The sequence below is a fragment of the Carassius auratus genome, chromosome 45, assembly GCF_003368295.1.
Source record: "Carassius auratus strain Wakin chromosome 45, ASM336829v1, whole genome shotgun sequence".
NCBI lineage: Eukaryota > Metazoa > Chordata > Actinopteri > Cypriniformes > Cyprinidae > Carassius > Carassius auratus.
In genome coordinates, this window is record NC_039287.1 from 3363901 (window position 1) to 3383169 (window position 19269).

The 19269-nt window shown below is 37.0% G+C and overlaps 3 protein-coding genes across 4 annotated transcripts in view; 2 read left to right on the forward strand and 1 right to left on the reverse strand.

Annotated features, from left to right (window-relative positions):
* Nucleotides 1-30: 30 nt before the first annotated feature.
* On the reverse strand, nucleotides 31-12421 carry LOC113062928 (phosphoribosylformylglycinamidine synthase-like). Of its 2 annotated transcripts, XM_026233023.1 has the most exons (29): nucleotides 12273-12421; nucleotides 11602-11729; nucleotides 11241-11373; nucleotides 11046-11151; nucleotides 10753-10951; nucleotides 9166-9271; nucleotides 8929-9069; nucleotides 8720-8844; nucleotides 8029-8157; nucleotides 7729-7860; nucleotides 7517-7645; nucleotides 6979-7052; nucleotides 6673-6829; nucleotides 6526-6587; nucleotides 6280-6441; nucleotides 6091-6195; nucleotides 5718-5849; nucleotides 5329-5559; nucleotides 5027-5207; nucleotides 4254-4337; nucleotides 3982-4137; nucleotides 3627-3746; nucleotides 2710-2855; nucleotides 2237-2444; nucleotides 2058-2149; nucleotides 1776-1890; nucleotides 1378-1524; nucleotides 1117-1257; nucleotides 479-786 (listed from the first exon to the last, which is right to left on the reverse strand). In XM_026233023.1, exons 2-29 carry the CDS (start codon nucleotides 11723-11725, stop codon nucleotides 479-481), a joined length of 3945 nt encoding a protein of 1314 aa, XP_026088808.1. In that variant the 5' UTR covers nucleotides 11726-11729; nucleotides 12273-12421. The 2 variants fall into 2 exon arrangements, with proteins under 2 accessions (XP_026088809.1, XP_026088808.1); XM_026233024.1 differs by lacking the exon at nucleotides 12273-12421 and having other exon boundaries at nucleotides 31-786; nucleotides 11602-11725.
* A 1001-nt stretch (nucleotides 12422-13422) lies between these two features.
* On the forward strand, nucleotides 13423-16152 carry LOC113062938 (39S ribosomal protein L19, mitochondrial-like). The gene is made up of 6 exons (XM_026233037.1): nucleotides 13423-13573; nucleotides 13776-13893; nucleotides 14373-14491; nucleotides 14602-14736; nucleotides 15215-15396; nucleotides 15506-16152. The coding sequence occupies exons 1-6, from the start codon at nucleotides 13504-13506 to the stop codon at nucleotides 15725-15727; spliced, it is 846 nt and encodes a 281-aa protein (XP_026088822.1). The 5' UTR covers nucleotides 13423-13503; the 3' UTR covers nucleotides 15728-16152.
* A 1018-nt stretch (nucleotides 16153-17170) lies between these two features.
* The window catches only part of LOC113062939 (intersectin-2-like), a 34763-nt gene continuing 32664 nt past the window's right edge, over nucleotides 17171-19269 (forward strand). Inside the window, exon 1 of the mRNA XM_026233038.1 lies at nucleotides 17171-17364. The gene's annotated coding sequence lies outside the window, so the exon portion shown is untranslated. The remainder of the gene's footprint in view (nucleotides 17365-19269) is intronic.

Genomic DNA, 19269 nt, shown 5'->3' on the forward strand with positions numbered 1-19269 from the left:
ACACACACACACACACACACACACAAAACATTTTATAATCAGGAATTTATTAAATCCTTGGAATTTAATGCTTTGAATGTGTTTGCAGTGATACATCTATAAAACTGTTAGTGGAATGATAATGTTAGGAATGTATATTTTGCTTTCTTTACATTTTTTTAATAATGCAATTCAAACAGCACAAATTTAGAGTGTAGTGTTTCATAAAACTTTTCTCATCGGCCATTACTTTTTTATTATATCTCAAAAATGCTCAATAAAGAGCCCATTGTGAATTTAGACATGTATGTGTTGAGGCATGTATGTGTTTTCAGCAGGACTCTACATGTTAATTCTACCTGAATACAAACTGTATGTAGTAATGTAAGATTTCAAAAAGTCTAAGAACATCCAACATTTTCTAATGAGAGTCCTCTATCCCTTTATCAAGTTGGCCTATTTGATTAGTTGTCTATCACAACTGTACATTAGCATATCTCTATGAGGTCTGACACCAGAGCGCTGCATTACGGAACATGCTAAGCCATGGTGAGGCCTCCAGGGATCCCCTGAGGTGCTGAGGGGCCCAAGCCCACTGCCAGCCAAGCACAGCCCGCTCTGGATGGGGCATCATGGCCAGGTGACGACCATCTGCTGAGCAGAGGCCTGCTACACCTTGTGCAGAACCATTGGGGTTCATAGGATAGATTTCAGTCGGGGTCCCCGAGTCATCCACATAACGCAGAGGAGCCAAAGAGGCACCAATAAGTTTCTTCTGAGCCTCAGGATCACGAAACTGCATCAGACCTGTGGAACAAAAGAGAGGAGTTTTTAAAAAGTCACTCAAGAGGAACAACACTTTCAGTACAGAGCTTTTGCCTTTGTATACTTCTAACTATAACTATATAACTAAGCCAAAATGATGCCTCTAACAATACACCTGAAAAAAAAACATACAGTGCATAAGTTTTGGGATTAAAAAAATAATAAAAAAAAAATGGTGTGTGTAAAAATTATATTTCTTTTATTTATAATTACAGATACATTTATGAAGAAAATAATTCTTAAAAAAAAAAATATATATATATATATATATATATATTTTTTTTTTTTTTTTTTTTTGTGAATATTTCTAACCTTCTCCATGAGCAACCCAAATGCCCAGAGCAGATCCCTCCATTCCCTTAAGCATGACGGCCGGAGAGGGAAGGATACCTACACTCACAAACCTCGATTCGAACCGACCAGACTTGTTACGGGTCAGAGTAACATCAGAACCTACAATAAAAATGAATTAAATAAAATACAGTGAGAGTAGTTAAGAGTGTAATTCTTTTATACATTCTTGAGGCTATGATGGATATTTACTAAATGAAACTGAAAGCTTTATCTCCTCACCTCCATCCTCTCTTTCACCCACCCAGCCCAGCAAAGCCATAAGCTGACATCCGTTACACACTCCTAGACTCAGCGTATCATCACGGTTGCGGAAGCGATCAAACTCCTCACGAGCCTTGGGGTTAAAGGTCACTGTGGCAGCCCACCCTGATGAATAAGAAAACTTTAAAGCATTGGATTATCAGCTGGAGAACAAGTGCTAAGAGCCAGTCAATTTCAGTATGCAGAGTGCCAAGTCCAGTTCCAGCTAACCTATGATCTGAGTCACAAATCTAAGATAATACATACATTTAACGGTGGGGATGAGTTAATGCTTGTTATCATTAGATTGCAGAATTTACATACAGTTCAGCATTGATATGTAAGATTGCTGCAACATGCAATAGTGTGATTTTCACCTTTAGCTGACCCCAGCACATCTGCATAGCTAAAACCACCAACAAACACCACGGCTCGGAATGGGTCAAGGGTCGTGGAGCCTGAGCACAGGTCCTGCATTGTGACATCCCACACCTACACATCATATAACAAAAAAGGTCAAATGTCAAATTAAATTAAAACTCATTCCTGCTAGCATCTAAAATTAAAAACTTTAAAAACATACTAAGTGCAGTACTACAAACTCCCAACATATATTTAAAAACATAACCTTTCATCTTTTTTTGCGTAGGGATCTTTACCTCAAATCCAGCCATGAATAGAGAAGCAGACATCTCTCTGTCTCCATTACTGCCTTCCTCTCTCACAACAGCTACACAGGGTTTCCTAGAAGCTGAAACGCAAGCCAAATATTTAAACATACAAGTCAAGTATGAATATGAAAAAGACTTGGGATTGTGAAATGGCTTCATGGTCTCACAGAGCTCTTTAATGATGGGTGTTTGGGAGGGGTCAAAGGTGAGCTTGAGGTAAGGCTGTGTCCGAGAAGCAAGCCCTTCTTCTTCCTCTTGGACACACAGTGGATTAGCCTGTAGTCGCTCCAGTTGAAAACTAGTACTTTCCCATATCGCCCTAAGTGTGGGTAGACGCTCATTCAGCACTTCCTGTCCACACACACTCACTATGACCTTTAAGACAGTATGGAGAAGAAATCAGCAGTTATTGAACGCTTTTTTTTTGCACGCTAGCACAAAAAAAAGTTTTGCCACACATTCTTTTGCAACTTAAGACAGAAAGACATGAACATCTTGGATGACATGGGGGTGAGTAAACTATCAGGAAGATTTTACTCTGGAAGTAAACTAATCCTTTAAAATCACTGATGTCCAATAATATTCCACTGAGCTCCTTTAATCCATGCATATGCTTTTAAGTGAAAAGAACTTGACTCACCCTGGCATCAGGACCAAAACCAGAAGTTCTGCCAATTCTGTGACAGAGGAGACCAGCATCTGTGTATCTCTGACAGACACTTGATGAATTACTCTCACACACCTCCAAAACCAGACCAAGCTCCTCTGAAAAAAGAGCCTCCATCACTGAAAGAGAGGAATGAGGAAAGACATGAGGCATTACATCTATAGCTATGTTTCCATCCAAGCTGCAAATTTATTCTCGTGAAAAATTGGAATTATCACAAAAATGTGAATTTCACAGAATTTCTCCCTTGTGTGCTCAAGAGTACACAATAAACACTTCTGGAAAAGTATTGGTTATTTTTAACTGAAAGGAAGCCTATCAAAAATCACTTTCATAAACTGACAGTTAAAATAAAATACAATTTATGTATATGATACAAAAAAGGTTAAATTTTTTTTTTTTTTCAATTAAGCTTTACTAAAGAACTTAAATGTAAACTAAAATGAAAATGTATATAATATAGCAATATAACAATTTATGATAATTCTTATAAAAAGATTATAAAAATTACAATAATTTATATAATAGTATTTTTAAATCATATCATTAATAAAAGAATGCAACATCTTACCTAGGATAAAAAAAAACAAAATCAAATCACAAATAAGGATGTACACAGGTAAGTGACTATTTAACTAGTAAAAACACTGATCTACAAATTATTATTTGTTAAAAATGAATGCTAATTCAAAATATTAATAAATACTATAATAGCATATGAATAATACTAAAACAAATGAGTGCATGTGATTTTATGAGAATAAAACTTCCGAAATGCAAAATGCAAAAAAGTGGATGGAAACTGCCTTATGGTGGCTGGCACCAGCAGCTTTAACTAAAAAAAAAATATATATATATTTTTTTTTTAAACAAATGGTTTTATTACCAACCTTCAACGCCTTCTAAAGGTAAGTCTACACTGATCCCACGATTCCCTGCAAAGGCCATCTCCAGCAGACAGGAAATGAGCCCTCCATCACTGACATCATGTCCTGCAGTCAGCAGTTGATCTGCAAATATGAAGTAAAAATCAACAGATTGTATAGAGATAATATGCTGCTGAGCTTTGAGAATCAATAAATAGGGCTAGCAGAGTTTGGGAAGAGCAAAAACTATCCCTATATCAGTTTATGGATGTTTTTTATTATTATTAACAGTGCAGCATAGGAAGAATGGTGTTACTGATGTATCAATATATAAGATGATATCACAACAACAACAAAAATCATAATAGCAAAGACTGACCCTGAATCAATATCTGTGTGGTGTTGAAGCAAGCAGAGAGTTTGTCTGGCTGATCCAGATCTGGACTGCAGTCTCCGAGTTGCCCATAACACTGAGCTAGAGCAGAGCCGCCCAGCCTGTATTTACCGGAGCTCACAGGCACATACAGAAGCACACCTGAGAAGGGATGGGAGAACGTGTGAGAGATGTACACACATACATTACATTAGCAGAAGTATAAGACTCATACGAGAGGTTAAACACGCTAAAAGTGGTAAAGATCCAGGATCAACCTTTGCCATCAGGGTTGTCCAGGTCAGGGGTCACTGTGGCTGTGATATCAGGACACACAGCATACACCGAGATAACCAGAGAGCCTAAAACACAAGGAGAGCAGTTTTTAGTATGATATAAAATTCACGCTGCAATGTATTACCTTCTGTAAAATATAAATAACATACAGCTAGGGCAAATGTCTAGTTGACTATTAATGGTGGGTGGTGACCCCAACTAGTTAACTCACTGAAGTTAACTCAAGTAAAACTAGCTCTGAATTATGTACCTTTATCTATGCCTGCTGTAAGCAACAATGAAATATGCTTTTATCATTGAATCCCTCACCTACTGTAAATCCCTCACAGTTACAACTGAATGCATTAGGTTGTGCTGTGGATGTGTGACATGGATGATGTAGTGATGAGAGCTGATGGCATGTGCCTTTTGACGCATTATTTTAAATGCTTTTAATTCTTACAAAATATTCTATTTATTACATAAACATTTTAGATATAGAAACTACTGTTCAGAAGTTTGGGGTTGGTAAGAATTTTCAGTCTCTCAACCAAGGCCAAACATTATTATAATTTAAAGTGACTATTTCCTATTTAAATATATCTTAAAAATGTATCTATTATATCTTACTAACCTCAATCTTGTAAACAATAGTTTATAACATGTGTGACATAGTCATGCTATAATTTATTAGCCATCACTTTCTCATTTTTTTTACGTGTTAGTAAAATCAACTGTTGTCCATTCCTTGTCCAGACATGCATAACACTGGTACCTGGGGCTTTGACAGTTTCTCCACTGACACGTGCAGCCATGCTGAGTGAATCTTTCCCCCCATCCACAGCCACTCCCAGCTGACCCATGACCTCACACATAGCCTGACACGCCTCCCACAGGCACGCTCCCTCTCCTGGCAGCTTAGCAGCCCACATCCAGTTACCACTGCACTTCACATCCTGTGAAGATATGCACAGATGTCCTTGGGTGATTTGTCTGTGTGTGTGTGCACGCACATTATTTTCCAAATTACATGCACTCAGTCACTTAACATGTTCAAAAATGCAAAGGCTTCTTAACCTTGAGAGCAGACACTCTTGCAAACACCAGGTTAGTGAGAGCTTCTCCCACAGCCATTCGAGCCCCAGCTGCTGGTGACACCAGCCCTTTGATCGGCTGCTCGCCTATGGCCGTGGCTGCTCCCTGGAGGCTGAACGGAGAAAGGGCAACAACTGCTACATCAGCCAGTGGAGTGTGAAGAGGACCCACACACTGCTGCTGAGCAACCAGACCAGTCACAGATCGATCAACCTGGAACACGGTTGTGTGTAAAATGTATTAAATTCAATTAAATTCCTTTGTAATGCCTGTATATTAGATAAGACAATTAATAGATTCATACCACTGCAATATTCAACCATGAAAAAGTAATATATTACTATGCATGTGCTAAGTAGTAAGTATTGTACCTTGTTGGTGAGGTAGCGCTTACTGGCCACTGCAGGCAGCCGGAGAACTCGCTCCAGAGCTGGAAGAACAGAAAGACCCACAGGAAGAGAGAGAGGCTGTAGAGACACAGCCGTTCGCTCCAATACAAACTCCTAAAAAGAGAGGTAGACCTGACTGAGTAGAAAGCAACATAAAAGTAAAAATCCAAAAAGCATAATTTGAACATCATTTAAATTTGGGAGTCTAGACACTGCAATTCAAAAATCAGCCAAAGAGAGGGTGCACTTTACCACAATTTCTAATTTCTATGTCAGCAATGCCCTTAATGAAGCCTTGAGCAGATTCAGACCATATATGGTAGGGTTTAATCTACAAAAAAGATTGTTTTTGCACCTTTTGTGGCATCTTTCCCAGGACCCAGTCCAGCTCTAGATCCACAGGGCACCGCCCACTATCAAGCTCATTGGTCTGTTTACACAGGTCGTCTACCAACACAATCTATATAGAAATACATTCACATTAGCAGGTATCAGAAGGTGTACCAAAATACACTTTCAGCTACAACAAGGTATTTTGACTCACCTTGCCATCACCAGTTATCTTGCCCACAAAGTCAACAGGACATTTCTCCCTCTGACACACGCTCTCAAGGAAGCTCCGGTCAGAGGGGCGGAGCAACAGAGCATTGCTCTCCTGATACTCCGCCCCCCACAGTTCTAAAACACTGAGGGTGGGGTCACCTCTCTAAACATTAGGGTAAAATATTTATATAAAACATTTTGACATGAAAATCAAGATACAGATGTTATATTAAAGTCTATATCTCACCTTAAACCTGCTAGTATAGATAACGGCACCAGCAGGCTCACTCAGCTCCTTTAACACATTTCCTATACAAATAACAATATGTTTTTCCAAGTTAACATGTTTCTGTTGTTGAGTAGGGAAATACTGCACTTTGTACCAAAAATTTACCATTGCCCCCAGCACCCTGGTCATGAATGCTGCAGATGGGGTTTCCTTCCTCTCGCTCCAGGCAGGCCCTGAGCGCCCGGTTCATCTTTTGCTCCATTTCTGCATCTCCTCTCTGAACTGCTCCAAGATCTCTGGCAGTGGAGTTATCACCTTGAACCTATAATAATACATACACACACACATGCATTAAGTTACATCATCACAGTCTATGAAAAATGCAACACACAGACATACTCTGCAAACACAAAAAAACACTGAACTTCAGAGCAGCTTGTATATTCATTTAATTTTTATATTTTTGTGTACCTGTACAGAAGAAGCAGCGCCTCCGCCAACACCGATCCTGTACACAGGACCTCCAATTTTCACCACCTCCATACCTCCAAGGACAAGAAAAAAAAAAAAAAAAAAAAAAAAAAGGAATGTGTAATGATTAAAGAGATAAAGGCAATTTGTATATTACTACCATTCAGTTTGGGGTCAGTAAGATCTTTTTTTAAAGAAATTAATACTTTTATTCAACAGGGATGCATTAAATGATTCCATTTGGTAGTAAAGACATTTATGAATGTTAAAAAGATGATATTCCAAATAAACACTGGCCTTTTGAACTGAAAAATGCATCACTGTTTCCAAAAATGGCAGGACAACTGTTTTCAGCATTGATAATAAGAAATGATTCTAGAGCACCAAATAATTACATCAGAATGATTTCTGAAAGATCACGAGACTGGATAAAGGACTGCTGAAAAGTCAGCTTTGCCATCACAGGAATAAATGTATTTCTAAAAAAAAAATTCTAAAAAGATTATGGTGAATCAGGTGTATATTTTTGCTTGTTTACCTGGTGCAGCCTGTTCTTTCTTCACGTGCTGGTCCTCAATAGAGCCCAACCCACCACTGAACATGATCGGCTTGATCCACTCCCGCCGTTCACCGTTAACCAAACGCATTCCAAAAGAACGAGCAAAGCCTTAATGTGGAAGAAAGGAACAGGTAAACAACTGTAAAAAAACCCACAAATAAACAGACGGCTATTGTCCTGCTAGCTTTCACCTGCTAGAACCGGTTCCCCAAACTTGTTGCCATAGTCAGAGGCTCCGTCACTGGCCTCTATGGCCACCTGGAGTGGAGGAGCAAAGCTGGAGGGGTACTCCCATCCGTCCTCTTCCCATGGGAGCACAAACCCTGAGAAGAAAAAAGATCCGGATATGGGAAAGTGTGCTTACAAAACAAAATATGGAAAAAGAATGCACTCTGAGTTTTAGGGCCCTATTCAGTTAAGTTGTTGAGGTTTATTCTTCAACCAGAACAAATGGATTAACATTTTCAGGAGCCCAATGATTTGAGGCTTACCTGGGATATGCAGGTTGCCGAAGCAGTACCCAGCAGTGCCTGCGATCACATGACCACCCTTTCCGGCACTCTGCACATCTCTGATTCGCCCACCGGTACCTGTGGTGGCTCCGCTGAAAGGAGCAACACCTGGACATAATAAAGAGCATTTTATGAATCAAATATAAACATTATTGTTGTTATTGTTAACTAAATCTAAAAACCAGATTTTTTTTCATTAGGTGCAAAGGTTCAATAAAATATTACTACATTTTACATAAGTATACATATATGTAATACATATATAAAACAAATTATAATTATAAAACTGACATTACATGAAAAAACTATTAATTGGCAATTAACTGAAAATAAGTTTACACAAAATAAATATTTTCAAAATCAAAATAATACAAAATTTAATTGAAGTATTTCAAGAAATTCATATGATAACTGAAAATACACAAAAGCTAAATTCAAGACAAAATAAATGCAAAAAAGAATAAAAACATTAAATAAAACTATAACTAAAACATAGCAATTTTCAATGTACATTATTATTAACATTTTTGCTAAAATATTGAATATTTCCATGATACAGTTAATATTTAGCTTATTGATCATGCTGTCAGTAATACCTATTTTAATTCTAATTCTCATACCACATTTGTAAATAAATAAGGAAGCAGGTTAAATGTATTTAGGATCAGACCGGTGGGGAAATTGTGCGTCTCTGCAGTGAAGATGATGTGTCTCTTAGCATGTCGGCTTTTATATGGACTGGCCTGAGCAGGGTTTGTGGGATACATACACTCCAGGTCCATGCCTTTAATGCCACTACAAACACACAAGAACCACAGATTGAGACATTCTGTCCAAGTGCAATTCAGAAGGGTTGACATTCACAGTCAAGCATCTAACCTGCTGTTGTCACAGAATTTGATGACATTGTTCTGGTTGCTATGGTGCTGAGTGCCCATTATAAGGCTGAAGAGCGTCTCCTTCTGCTCTTCTCCATCAAAGATCATTCGCCCTCGGAAGAACCAGTGGCGGCTGTGCTCACTGCAGGGCAGAGAGAGCATGAGACTGTCACTGCACATGTTATTGCAGATAAAAGTCACACTTTCCAGTGGTGTTTACTCTCTGGAGAGCACACACCTGTTGGACTGAGCCAGGTCAAAGCATTCTACACTGGTGGGATTCCTTTTCACTTTCTGAAAGAGTGCAGTGTAGTAGTCCAGATCCCAAGAGTCAAACGCCAACCCTGCTCATATAGACAGACATAGCAGCCAGATAAACATGGAATGAAGAAAAAGATGCTCAGAAATGGATGCAAAAAAAACAAACCAAAATATTCTAAACTGCCTCTTTGCTAAGCACCTCCACCCTTGGTTACTGTTGTTAACTCAGACAAGATAACCATTTTACAGGACATCCTGTTCATAATGCACTTATTATGGTACTGTAACTATTACTTTCAACACTTCAATGATTAAATTAACATTAATTTATTATAGTAACATACATAAACTTACTGAACAGGAAAACACCTTGAGTAACATTTATCGCAACTGTAGGTGACCCAGAAACCAATTTGTATTGAGTTTTTTGAAGAATTGAAATAAAATTGCAGTTAAAACTACAGTATCAAAACAGACAGATCTTCCATTAACTTTTGTTTAAAAGTTTGAGGATAAGATTTTAATGTTTTTGAATACAGCAAAAATGGCAACATTGTGAAATATCATTACAATTTAAAAGTTTTCCATTTCAATATATTTTTAAAAAGCAATTTATTCGTGTGATGGGAAAGCTGAATTTTCAGTATAATTAGTCCAGTCTTCAGTGTCACACGATCCTTCAGAAATCATTCTAATATGCTGATTTGTTGCTAAAGAAACATTTATATTACTATTATTATCAATGTTGACAATGTTCAAATAACAAAGTAAATGTTTAATGTCACCTTTGATACATTTTATGTGGCCTTGACTCCTTGCTAAGTACAAGTATTCATTTCTTTGAGAGAAAAAAAAAATCTTACTTTCCCCAAATTTTTAAATGATGCTGAACAATAGTAAAGAGCAAAACCTTGTCTGACACAATGCGGCAAAATGTGCTAAGGTAAGACTTGAAAAAAGTCCAATTCAATGAAGAAAAACTATTATGACCTATTCCCCAAATAACAAATACCTTTACATTTTAATGGACGGTTACATTTTAATGGACTGTTAATTATCTCTTTGTAATGAAGGCTTGAATGTCAAGGTAACAGTTAAAAATCAGTGTAAACCTCGTGATCTAATCAAATTGGCTCCTCTTATCTTGTGACATCCACTCTTTCTCTAATCATGTTAGTCTCATGTGACCTTAAAATACTGGATCATTATTTCTAGAGGAAAGAGGCGCAGATCTCATTACTGAGTAGTGCCTACACACACGGTTCTTAAGGAAGTTAACTCATTTTTTTATATTTCAGTGTATTTAGTGTAGTTTCATGTGATACTGCTACTGGTTTTATATCCTTGTATTGATGAGATAGCATCAGATGGTTACACTAGTACTTCACAGATATGGGAATTTTTACAATTTGGCAAATCAGATGAGGTGGAAAATGTTGTAAAGACCAACTATTGGCTGATTAATCTGCCTCTCACTATATATTACAATGGTACTTAAAGCTAGTTTATTATTATTTAATTTTTTTTTGCGTAAAGTGGTCCAGACACCAAAAGCATCTCTTACCGAGTTCATCATTGGCCTGCTCTAAGGCAGCTCGACCTTTTCCTAGAATGTCCACCTCAAACACTTCCTGTGGCTGGATATCAACGGCAAACGACATGATTGGCTGGGAGTAAATGCATTCGGTCATACTGTCATACAAGCAGCAAATCTGCCTCTCCATTTCGTCATCCTTCAAAACACCATTATTCCTTTCCTGGGGCTAGATGGAAATGAAAAATAGAGCTTTTAATCAAAATGGGTGAAAAAAAAAAATCACACTGAAATGTAGAGCTATTTAAAGCCATTCTCCTGACCTTGATCAGATGCCTGCGGGAGAGTTCAACTCTCGTCACCCGGCTCAGACCTGCACTTCTGCAGATGGACACAGCATTGGTGGACCAAGCAGTGGAGAAATTCAACCTATAAAGGTCAAGATATAATTGAAAGATGTGAGTTATATTAAAGATTACAATGCCATACCATCATGATAAGGCAGTGGTAGAGGTTACCTGGGTCCAATCTCCACCAGTCTTGCACCATTCACTGGTTTTAGAGTGGGCTCCTCTGACAAGGTGAAAGAATAAGGAGGACTAAACAACCAGCACAATATACCTTTCTGCTCCACACTCAAAGAGTCAGACCCTGGGAGAGAAAGAGATGATGCTGATGAGATGACAAAGATGAAGAGAGGCATCGCTGAGGTTTCAGAAAAACACACATAATATTCAGAAATATTCCCAGCATGGCTGCACTCACAAAACTGGATGAAAAAAAAAACAATTCAACAAAACTGAGCCAGATTACGACAAATGTGACTTGACCTGCCACAGAGTCACAAACTCATTGCTATTTCATACAACATTCTCTCACCGTCCAGCTCTACATTGTAGCAAAGCTCTGTTAATATAGTGATATCTGGATACAGTTGTGCGATCCTTCGTATGACCCGACCCTCACCAGTCTCCTCTTTTCGGTAAAACCGTAGGACAGGCATGATCCTGATAGGAAGACAGAAAGAGAAACTTGTGCTGCACATTTTTTTCCCCCCATTTGTGCATACTGGGGGATAATAGCAGAGCATTTCCTGTCTTGCCTTAAAATGATCAGCAATAAACGCTGGGTTAATTTATTTCAAAGAGAAAAAATTTAGACTGATTGACTTCTATGGGGAATAAGTGATGAAATAAGGCACGGGTTAAACAAATAATTTGTGGGTTGCATCACAAGGCAGACAATCACAGCCTCCCTAGACAGAGGTAACATATTTAGTTACAATAAAAGTGTTAATGGGAAAGATTGAAAGGTCAACTTAAATTAAAATCACATGAATAAATGAATAAAATCACGACAAACATTCTGTGTATGCATCGCTAACAATATGAAGTCATATACTAATAAGTAACGTTAATAACTGTACACTGAGAAGGTTGTTTTGGTGCATATTAAATCACAGCCATTTACAATAAAAATTGTAATGGTAACTTAGCAAAACAAGTATGTTTATAACTTCTCTAGTTCCAAATGGTAGGCAAGTTTCTTACTTGACTTCTGCTCGAATGGCCCGCTGCTGGTAGACTTTCGGATATGAGAAGGTCCACTGTGTGCTGATGTTGACCACTGCAGACGCCACACAGTAACACGTGTGTCAGTGGATTAAACACGAACCTTCCGCCACAAGGAGCAACCTCACTGCGCATGCGCACATATCTGTATTTGATTAGGTAGTAGGCCTACCCATAGAAATATTACTGTTTGTATCTCATCCAAAAGAAAACAATAAGTGAACATACTGATTATAAATGAGAGCTATTCCTATGAAAGATTTATTTAGACCGCTTCAAATAAAAAAGTAAGGGGAACGTAGATTTGTCACATGAGGGGCACTAGCCCCTGACACTTTCGTCATTTTAGTATTCTATTACATTTTATAATTTTTTTTGTCATCTATGAGAATACATTTTTCTTTCTTTCTTTCTTTCTTTCTTTCTTTCTTTCTTTCTTTCTTTCTTTCTTTCTTTCTTTCTTTCTTTCTTTCTTTCTTTCTTTTTACAGTCAAATTTGTTTATTTTGGGACGGTCGCAACTTTTTGTAATTATATCATTCACACACGATTAGAGGGTCATAGTTTTAACATAAAAATAATTCATATAGTATAATGCATTTTAGTTTTCACATAAACGAAACAACAACGAAAATTGTAGATTTCTCTAAAATTTAATTAACAAAGTAAGTAAAAAAGACATTGGTAAAAGAAAGAAAGAAAAAGTTGTCTATAATAGAATATTGTTGGGACATTTCAATCTTAATAGTATTCTCAAAATATTAGGGGAAGCATCCAAATGGACTATGTGAACAATGCAAAATAGACATTCTTGAATGTAAGAAAAATATGAGGAAGAAAGAAGTAATATGATAGTTGAAATCAAAAAGAATGGAATTCAGATGGTACATTTAAATCTTAATAAAATGAGCAAGTGAAATAAATATTTATTTAATTTTCTTAAAAAGACGGGATCTGTTTGAGAAGGGTCTGTCGTACACGCTTGGATAAATAAGCAGAACGTAACTCTCTGTTCCACACTCCGAGCAGAAGGTGGGGGTAATGCACCTAATTATGGTGGTTGCCAGCCGCCTTTAAAAGCCAAGAAGAAGACGAAGAAGACGAAGAAGAAGACGTTTTCACCATCCAGCCAGTCACAGGCATCGTTATACAGGTTGACCAGCCAATCAGAATGTTTCTTCTTTACACGCTCCCAGTGTCAGAATTCAAACATGGCGGCGTGCACAGGGAGGACGACGATGGGCTTACTACGAATTTTTAGAAATTACCCTCAGTATGAACGTATGTTATTGTGTTTTATGTTCCCCATTATCAACACCATATTAGATTGTAAAAACAGAAAAGAGCACTAATGAGACGATCTTTAAATTGAATAACTCTGTGGTAGTTTATAATGTTAACAGCACTTATTTAGTGAATAAGTTAACTATTACCGAAACCTAAAATAATTTGTACACATACACAATATTTATTTGATTCCTAGGACTCCTGTCGACGTCTTTACTGAGGCACAATGTAACGTCAGATGGACCTCCAAAGTTCACCCCTCCATCCAAACCAGTTATCATAGACAAAACACAGAAAGAAGCCTCTCTGCGACGGTATGTGTGGTGTGGAATAAATGCATATGATTGTGTTTTAGTTTACAATTGCCAGCTTATTGAGATATAACAGGTTCTTTATAAAAGGCTTGCATTATATTATCATTTATCCATTTGGCTGACACTTGTATCCTTACAGTTGAGTAATACAGCAAGGAATGTATCATAAGATGGTAATAAACACGAGAATTGCCTGTGATACAAGATTTCAGACATCATTCAAAATATTAAAAAGCTAGGATAAAAACAGAGAGAACAGAAAAAGTGAAGGCACATCTAATTTTTTTTAACAATTTTTTATAAGAGGCAGTTAGATGCTTAGAAGAACCATTTAAAAGATTCCAACTCAAAATTACAAAATTTGACAAAAAGTTGGCATCACTATACATTGCTGTCAGCTGTTTAATATTTATATTTTCAAACTTTTATTAGTAGAATGTTTCATGATTCAGTTGCTTACAAAACAAATGTCTGATTAGGTTTTTGAGTCCAGAGTTCATCCCTCCTCGTCAGCGCACAAACCCTGTCAAATTTTCAATAGAACGGAAAGACATGATTCAGAGACGGAAAGTTCTCAACATTCCGGAGTTTTACGCTGGTAAGAAATACTAATGATTGTAACACACTGCAAGACTCCTCCATTTTAGGGTGATTGAAAAATGCCACTCTCTGTGCCTCCTTAAATATTTTCTTTATTGTTCCATGTAGGCAGTATTTTAGCAGTGACCATGACTGATCCTCATGTGAACGGGAACTTGAATCGCTTTGTTGGAATCTGCATCCAGCGTTCTGGAAAAGGATTGGGTGCTACTTTCATACTTAGGAATGTGGTCGATGGCCAGGGTAAAAAAAAAAAAAAAAACTTTTACATTTATTTTTACTTTTATGTTTTAGTTTTGTTTCATTGTATGTTTTGTAGTGGTGTGACAACTAATAGATTAACAAAAATGAAAATGATCTACAATGATTAGTCAGAAAGAAATCTGCTATTCACATCACTTTACAGTAGTGAATAATGCATTTATGTGGACAAAACGCCTATGAAATATAGCGGAGGACACAAAGTGAGCTACAGGAACCAAGCTATGAGAATACTTATTTTTTAAATTTATTTTGAAAGAAAGTGCAGGTTCAGTGCTTCAGATACCCATGGCTTGACCTGTCAGGAATTTTAATCTGATTAATAAAAGCCATAATTGAAGGATTAATTATCGTTTCACTTTATTTGTAGTGTCTACTATATGTGAAATTGAATGCTTTTTGACTTTTTGTTGTCATTTTGTTATGAATTTCATGGTAATAGTTTTTTTGTTGACTGTAGGTGTGGAGATATGCTATGAGTTGTACAGTCCACGTATGCGCAAGATTGAAGTGTTGAAGCTGGAGAAGAGACTGGACGACAATCTCATGTACTTGAGAGATGCTCTACCTGAGTACAGCACCTTCGACTTTGACATGCAACCTGTCCATTATGAGATAACAGGAGATGTTCCGGTTAATCTGGTAAGACGTTCCAGTAAAACATTTTTCATCTGTAATGGTAATATATACCTGTAATGTTGAGCCACTAAATTTAAATGCTTTCCTGTTTGTTTCTTTCTTTCTCCTGTAGTTAAAAGTAAAAATGAGGCCAAAGCCGTGGTCTAAACGTTGGGAGCGTCCCAAGTTTAACATTAAGGGTATCCGCTTTGACTTATGTTTGACCCCGGAGATGATGGAGCACGCTCAGAAGTGGTCAGAACCGTGGAGGCCATACGATATGCTGAAAGAGTATGACACATCCAGCCTAGAGGAGCAGATCTTCAAGGAGGTACAGGAAAATCTAAAAAAGTGAACAGTCCATAGAAACCACTTCCGAGATAATCTCTTTGAAGGGACATGAGGCTGAGGTGACAGCTTTTAAGATGCTGAAAGGATTTGACATTGATGAGACCTGCTGATGTGGTTCTGGTGTTTGCCTCAAAATGGATTCTGGAGATACATTCAGATGACTACGTCATGTGTATTTTACGTGCATCTCACCAAGTCAATGCTGATGTTGTCTACAAATAACCATCTTAAATGAAAAGAAATGCAATTATTTATTTGCAGTTGTTTATCATCGTATATTTGTAACATTAGTGTCTGCAAATGCAGTTGTGAATGCAGTGGTCCTGCTGCCTTGCAATTAGTCACACTGAGCAATAGAGGGCATCAGAGAACAGTTCGAAAATGTATATTGAAGTCTGAAAAGTAAATAAAATATCCTGAATAATTATACCTTTCTTCTGTATTTAAAGTAATTAAATTGATTAAAGTTGTTTCATGTGGTCTAATTTTGCAGTTACCCTACTGTTCAAAGTTTGGGATTAGTAAGATTTTTTTTTAATGTGATTATTACTTTTTATTCAGCAAGGATATTTTTTTTGTAGCTTTCTATTCACGAAAGAAATCATTAAATACATTAAAATAGGAAACTGTCATAATATTTCTTAATATGACTGTTTTTACTGTTACCATTTTTTGTTTTTTATTTTTATTTTCAACAAAAAAAGAGAGAATTTGGTAGCATAAGAGACTTTTTTTTCATTTTAAAAACATTTTAAAAATCTTACCGACCCCAAGCTTTTGAATTGTGTGTATGAAAAGAAAGAGGCAGTTTTTAACATCAAAACTCATCTCAAGGTGTTGTTTCTACATGGAAATCATGGGTTAATGTTAACTGAGAAACTGAGATTTAGATTATAAACACAGCTGTTAATTTGTACTACAGATTAAAGACTATTAAAGAGGAAATACATATTAATTTAATATTTATTTTCTCTTTAATAGTCTAGTTAATATACTTTTAATAGTCAATAGTTTGTGATCACAGTAATACTTAAACCAGCGTGAGATGGCTTTGGAGTGGTTCTGAGCACTTTTCAGCCCAAAGCCTAACTAAACCCAGGCTTGGACACCAGCAGACGAATTTAGGCTGTTTTTTAGGCTATGTTTTTCAACAATGTTTTAATACAAAAATTCGCAAACTTTTGAAACAGCTGGTCAATGAACATCTCGCGTCAATCCTCCACTCAAAGGACTCAAATCAGTGACTGGCCTTTAATGTCCAGGCGTACTATTTCAGTTCAGATCCTCTGCTTGATATTTATAATCCACAGCATGAACTTGTCACACTATTTTAGTTACATGGTATTTTTTCCAAGATCATCTGGAGCCGCTCTTGCTAATCCTCGTGCACATCTGTGCAGCTCGAGCTCTACGGAGGGCGAGCGCGCGAAGCTCCGCCCATCCTGCTGTCGCCAGTGACGGCAGCCCTATCGCTTGTGGATAGTGAAACAACGCCGCAGTCCGCGATCTGCAGTGACTAGGTTCAGCCGAGCCTTAACCTGGATACCAAAGCCACACATCGCCCCTTATCCGAGGATATTTCCGGTAACGCCGGCTCTGTTTTTATGAAATTACAATAACGCTCTGTCGTTCTCTTTCACGGTAAGCATTTATCTTTTGCATGTAGATTACTCTATTGTGATGTTTGCAAAAAGGATGCGGTCTATTGTTAATATTTATAAATAGCTTAGTCTATATGTTTTATGTTTAATGAGCATTTTTTAGAAGCTTAATAATTTTGTCAGCGCAGTTTCGGAACAAAATCCGTAACGTGTTCGAGAAGGAGCGGAATCGCTGTCATTGATTTCAATCACATAACGGTCAAACTTGTTGTGCAGGTTGTGAACTTATACCGCAACTCAATCCCGTTTAAGCTCTATAATTACGGCGAAACATAAAAGCTGGATCATTGTAAGTGTTTCCCAGCGGGACGCTGAAAGTGTACACACCTGTCCCACTATAGTGCACCTGCCTCCAGGATACCTGTACATACAGTGACCCTCATCATCCAGCCTCAATCCGTAATGAAAATGAACTTTTATCTATTAACGCTTAGTGCAGAGTTCATGTTTCATAGATGTTATAGGATAAAATGAAAATTCATTTTCAACATTTATTAAATTTGCCAATTTTACAGTAGTAGGCTATTTTATTATGCTACCTATTTTTGCTTTTTCATGTTTATTGTCTCAATGAGGTATATACTGTTTGATTCTCAAAATATTACATTTGGTCCCAGTCAACCCTTGAGAAAAAAAAAAAAAAAAAAAAAAAAAAATATATATATATATATATATATATATATATTGTTTGGCCCTTTTTATGTTTACTGGGGGGAGTGTGTTATGTGAAGGCATGTTTTTAGCATACAATGTTAAGATCAGCTATGAATTAACTATTCTTATATTATACTGCATATCCCAATCAATCCTGAAGCTATAATGTAAAGAGTTATTATTATTATTTTTTTTTAATGATAATACCAAAGATTTTTTTTTAAGTAACACTTTCCAACGAGGTCCCATTAGTTAATACATGAATGAGCAATACAGTTGTTTCGGTGATAATCTTTGTTAATGTTAGTCCTTTAAATAACATTAACCGATACAGCTTTTGATTTCAATGTACTAGTAAATATTAAAATTAACATGAAATAATTTTAATAAATGCTTTAGAAGTGTATTTATTTTTAGTTAATGTTAACTAATGTATTTAAGAAATGTAAACAGAATTGATCCCTGTTGTAAAGTTTTACTGATTTTTGATCAGGACACGAGCTGTGAGTCAGAAAAGAAACGTACCAGCCAACACCGGTTTCATCATGTCGTTCATTAGTATTACTCAGAACGTACTCATAAGATTACCTTGTCATGTGAAGTGTGACCCAGGCTATTTCCTTTGAAGTTTTTTTGATTCACAGACTGTTGTAGAAGTAGGTTATGTAGTGTGTGCCAACCACCACATATTCTCATAACTCTCTCCCTCCAAGGCTACCGCTGTTAATCAAAAGCACAGAGGCTACAATCTGTTTCGGCTCTTGCATCCTCTCAGTATGTGGGGCATGGGCCAGTCGCAGTTGTAAATAACCTGCGTGATGAATGGACGAGTCTGGTCAGGGGAAATATGCTGATTATCATTTATTTTCTTATATCGGTATGGTGATAAACTCACCACTGTTAAAGACAGTACTTCAAGATGGCTGAATTTATCATCATCAGTTGTTGTTAATTTCCTGACATACATGAATTTTCATCAGTTTTCTGGAATAATGCTGTGTTGTCTTAATGTTTGGTTAGATTCTCTCTGAGATTTTTGAGTAAATGTCAGTAGAGTTTATACTTTATTGTGATTGTCTTTGGAAGACGTAAATCCTTAACAAGTCAGAATTGTGCTGACATCACATGCAAATGCAGGCAAGTCCATAAAGTATCTGTGCAGATGACATAATGTCCTGCAAGATTAATAATGTTCATGTATACAAGATGCATCATATTTGCTGTACAAATC

What these genes read in the sequence shown, in the direction of transcription:
- LOC113062938 (XM_026233037.1), top strand. Translation starts at nt 13,504, where the DNA reads ATGGCGGCGTGCACAGGGAGGACGACGATGGGCTTACTACGAATTTTT. An exon ending in CATTCCGGAGTTTTACGCTG is followed by an intron (nt 14,492 to 14,601) that starts GTAAGAAATACT and finishes TGTTCCATGTAG; the next exon opens with GCAGTATTTTAGCAGTGACC. An exon ending in GAGATGTTCCGGTTAATCTG is followed by an intron (nt 15,397 to 15,505) that starts GTAAGACGTTCC and finishes TTTCTCCTGTAG; the next exon opens with TTAAAAGTAAAAATGAGGCC.
- LOC113062928 (XM_026233024.1), bottom strand. Translation starts at nt 11,725, where the DNA reads ATGCCTGTCCTACGGTTTTACCGAAAAGAGGAGACTGGTGAGGGTCGG. An exon ending in GACCTGGCTCAGTCCAACAG is followed by an intron (nt 9,070 to 9,165) that starts GTGTGTGCTCTC and finishes TCTGCCCTGCAG; the next exon opens with TGAGCACAGCCGCCACTGGT. An exon ending in ACCCATCATTAAAGAGCTCT is followed by an intron (nt 2,150 to 2,236) that starts GTGAGACCATGA and finishes CTTGCGTTTCAG; the next exon opens with CTTCTAGGAAACCCTGTGTA.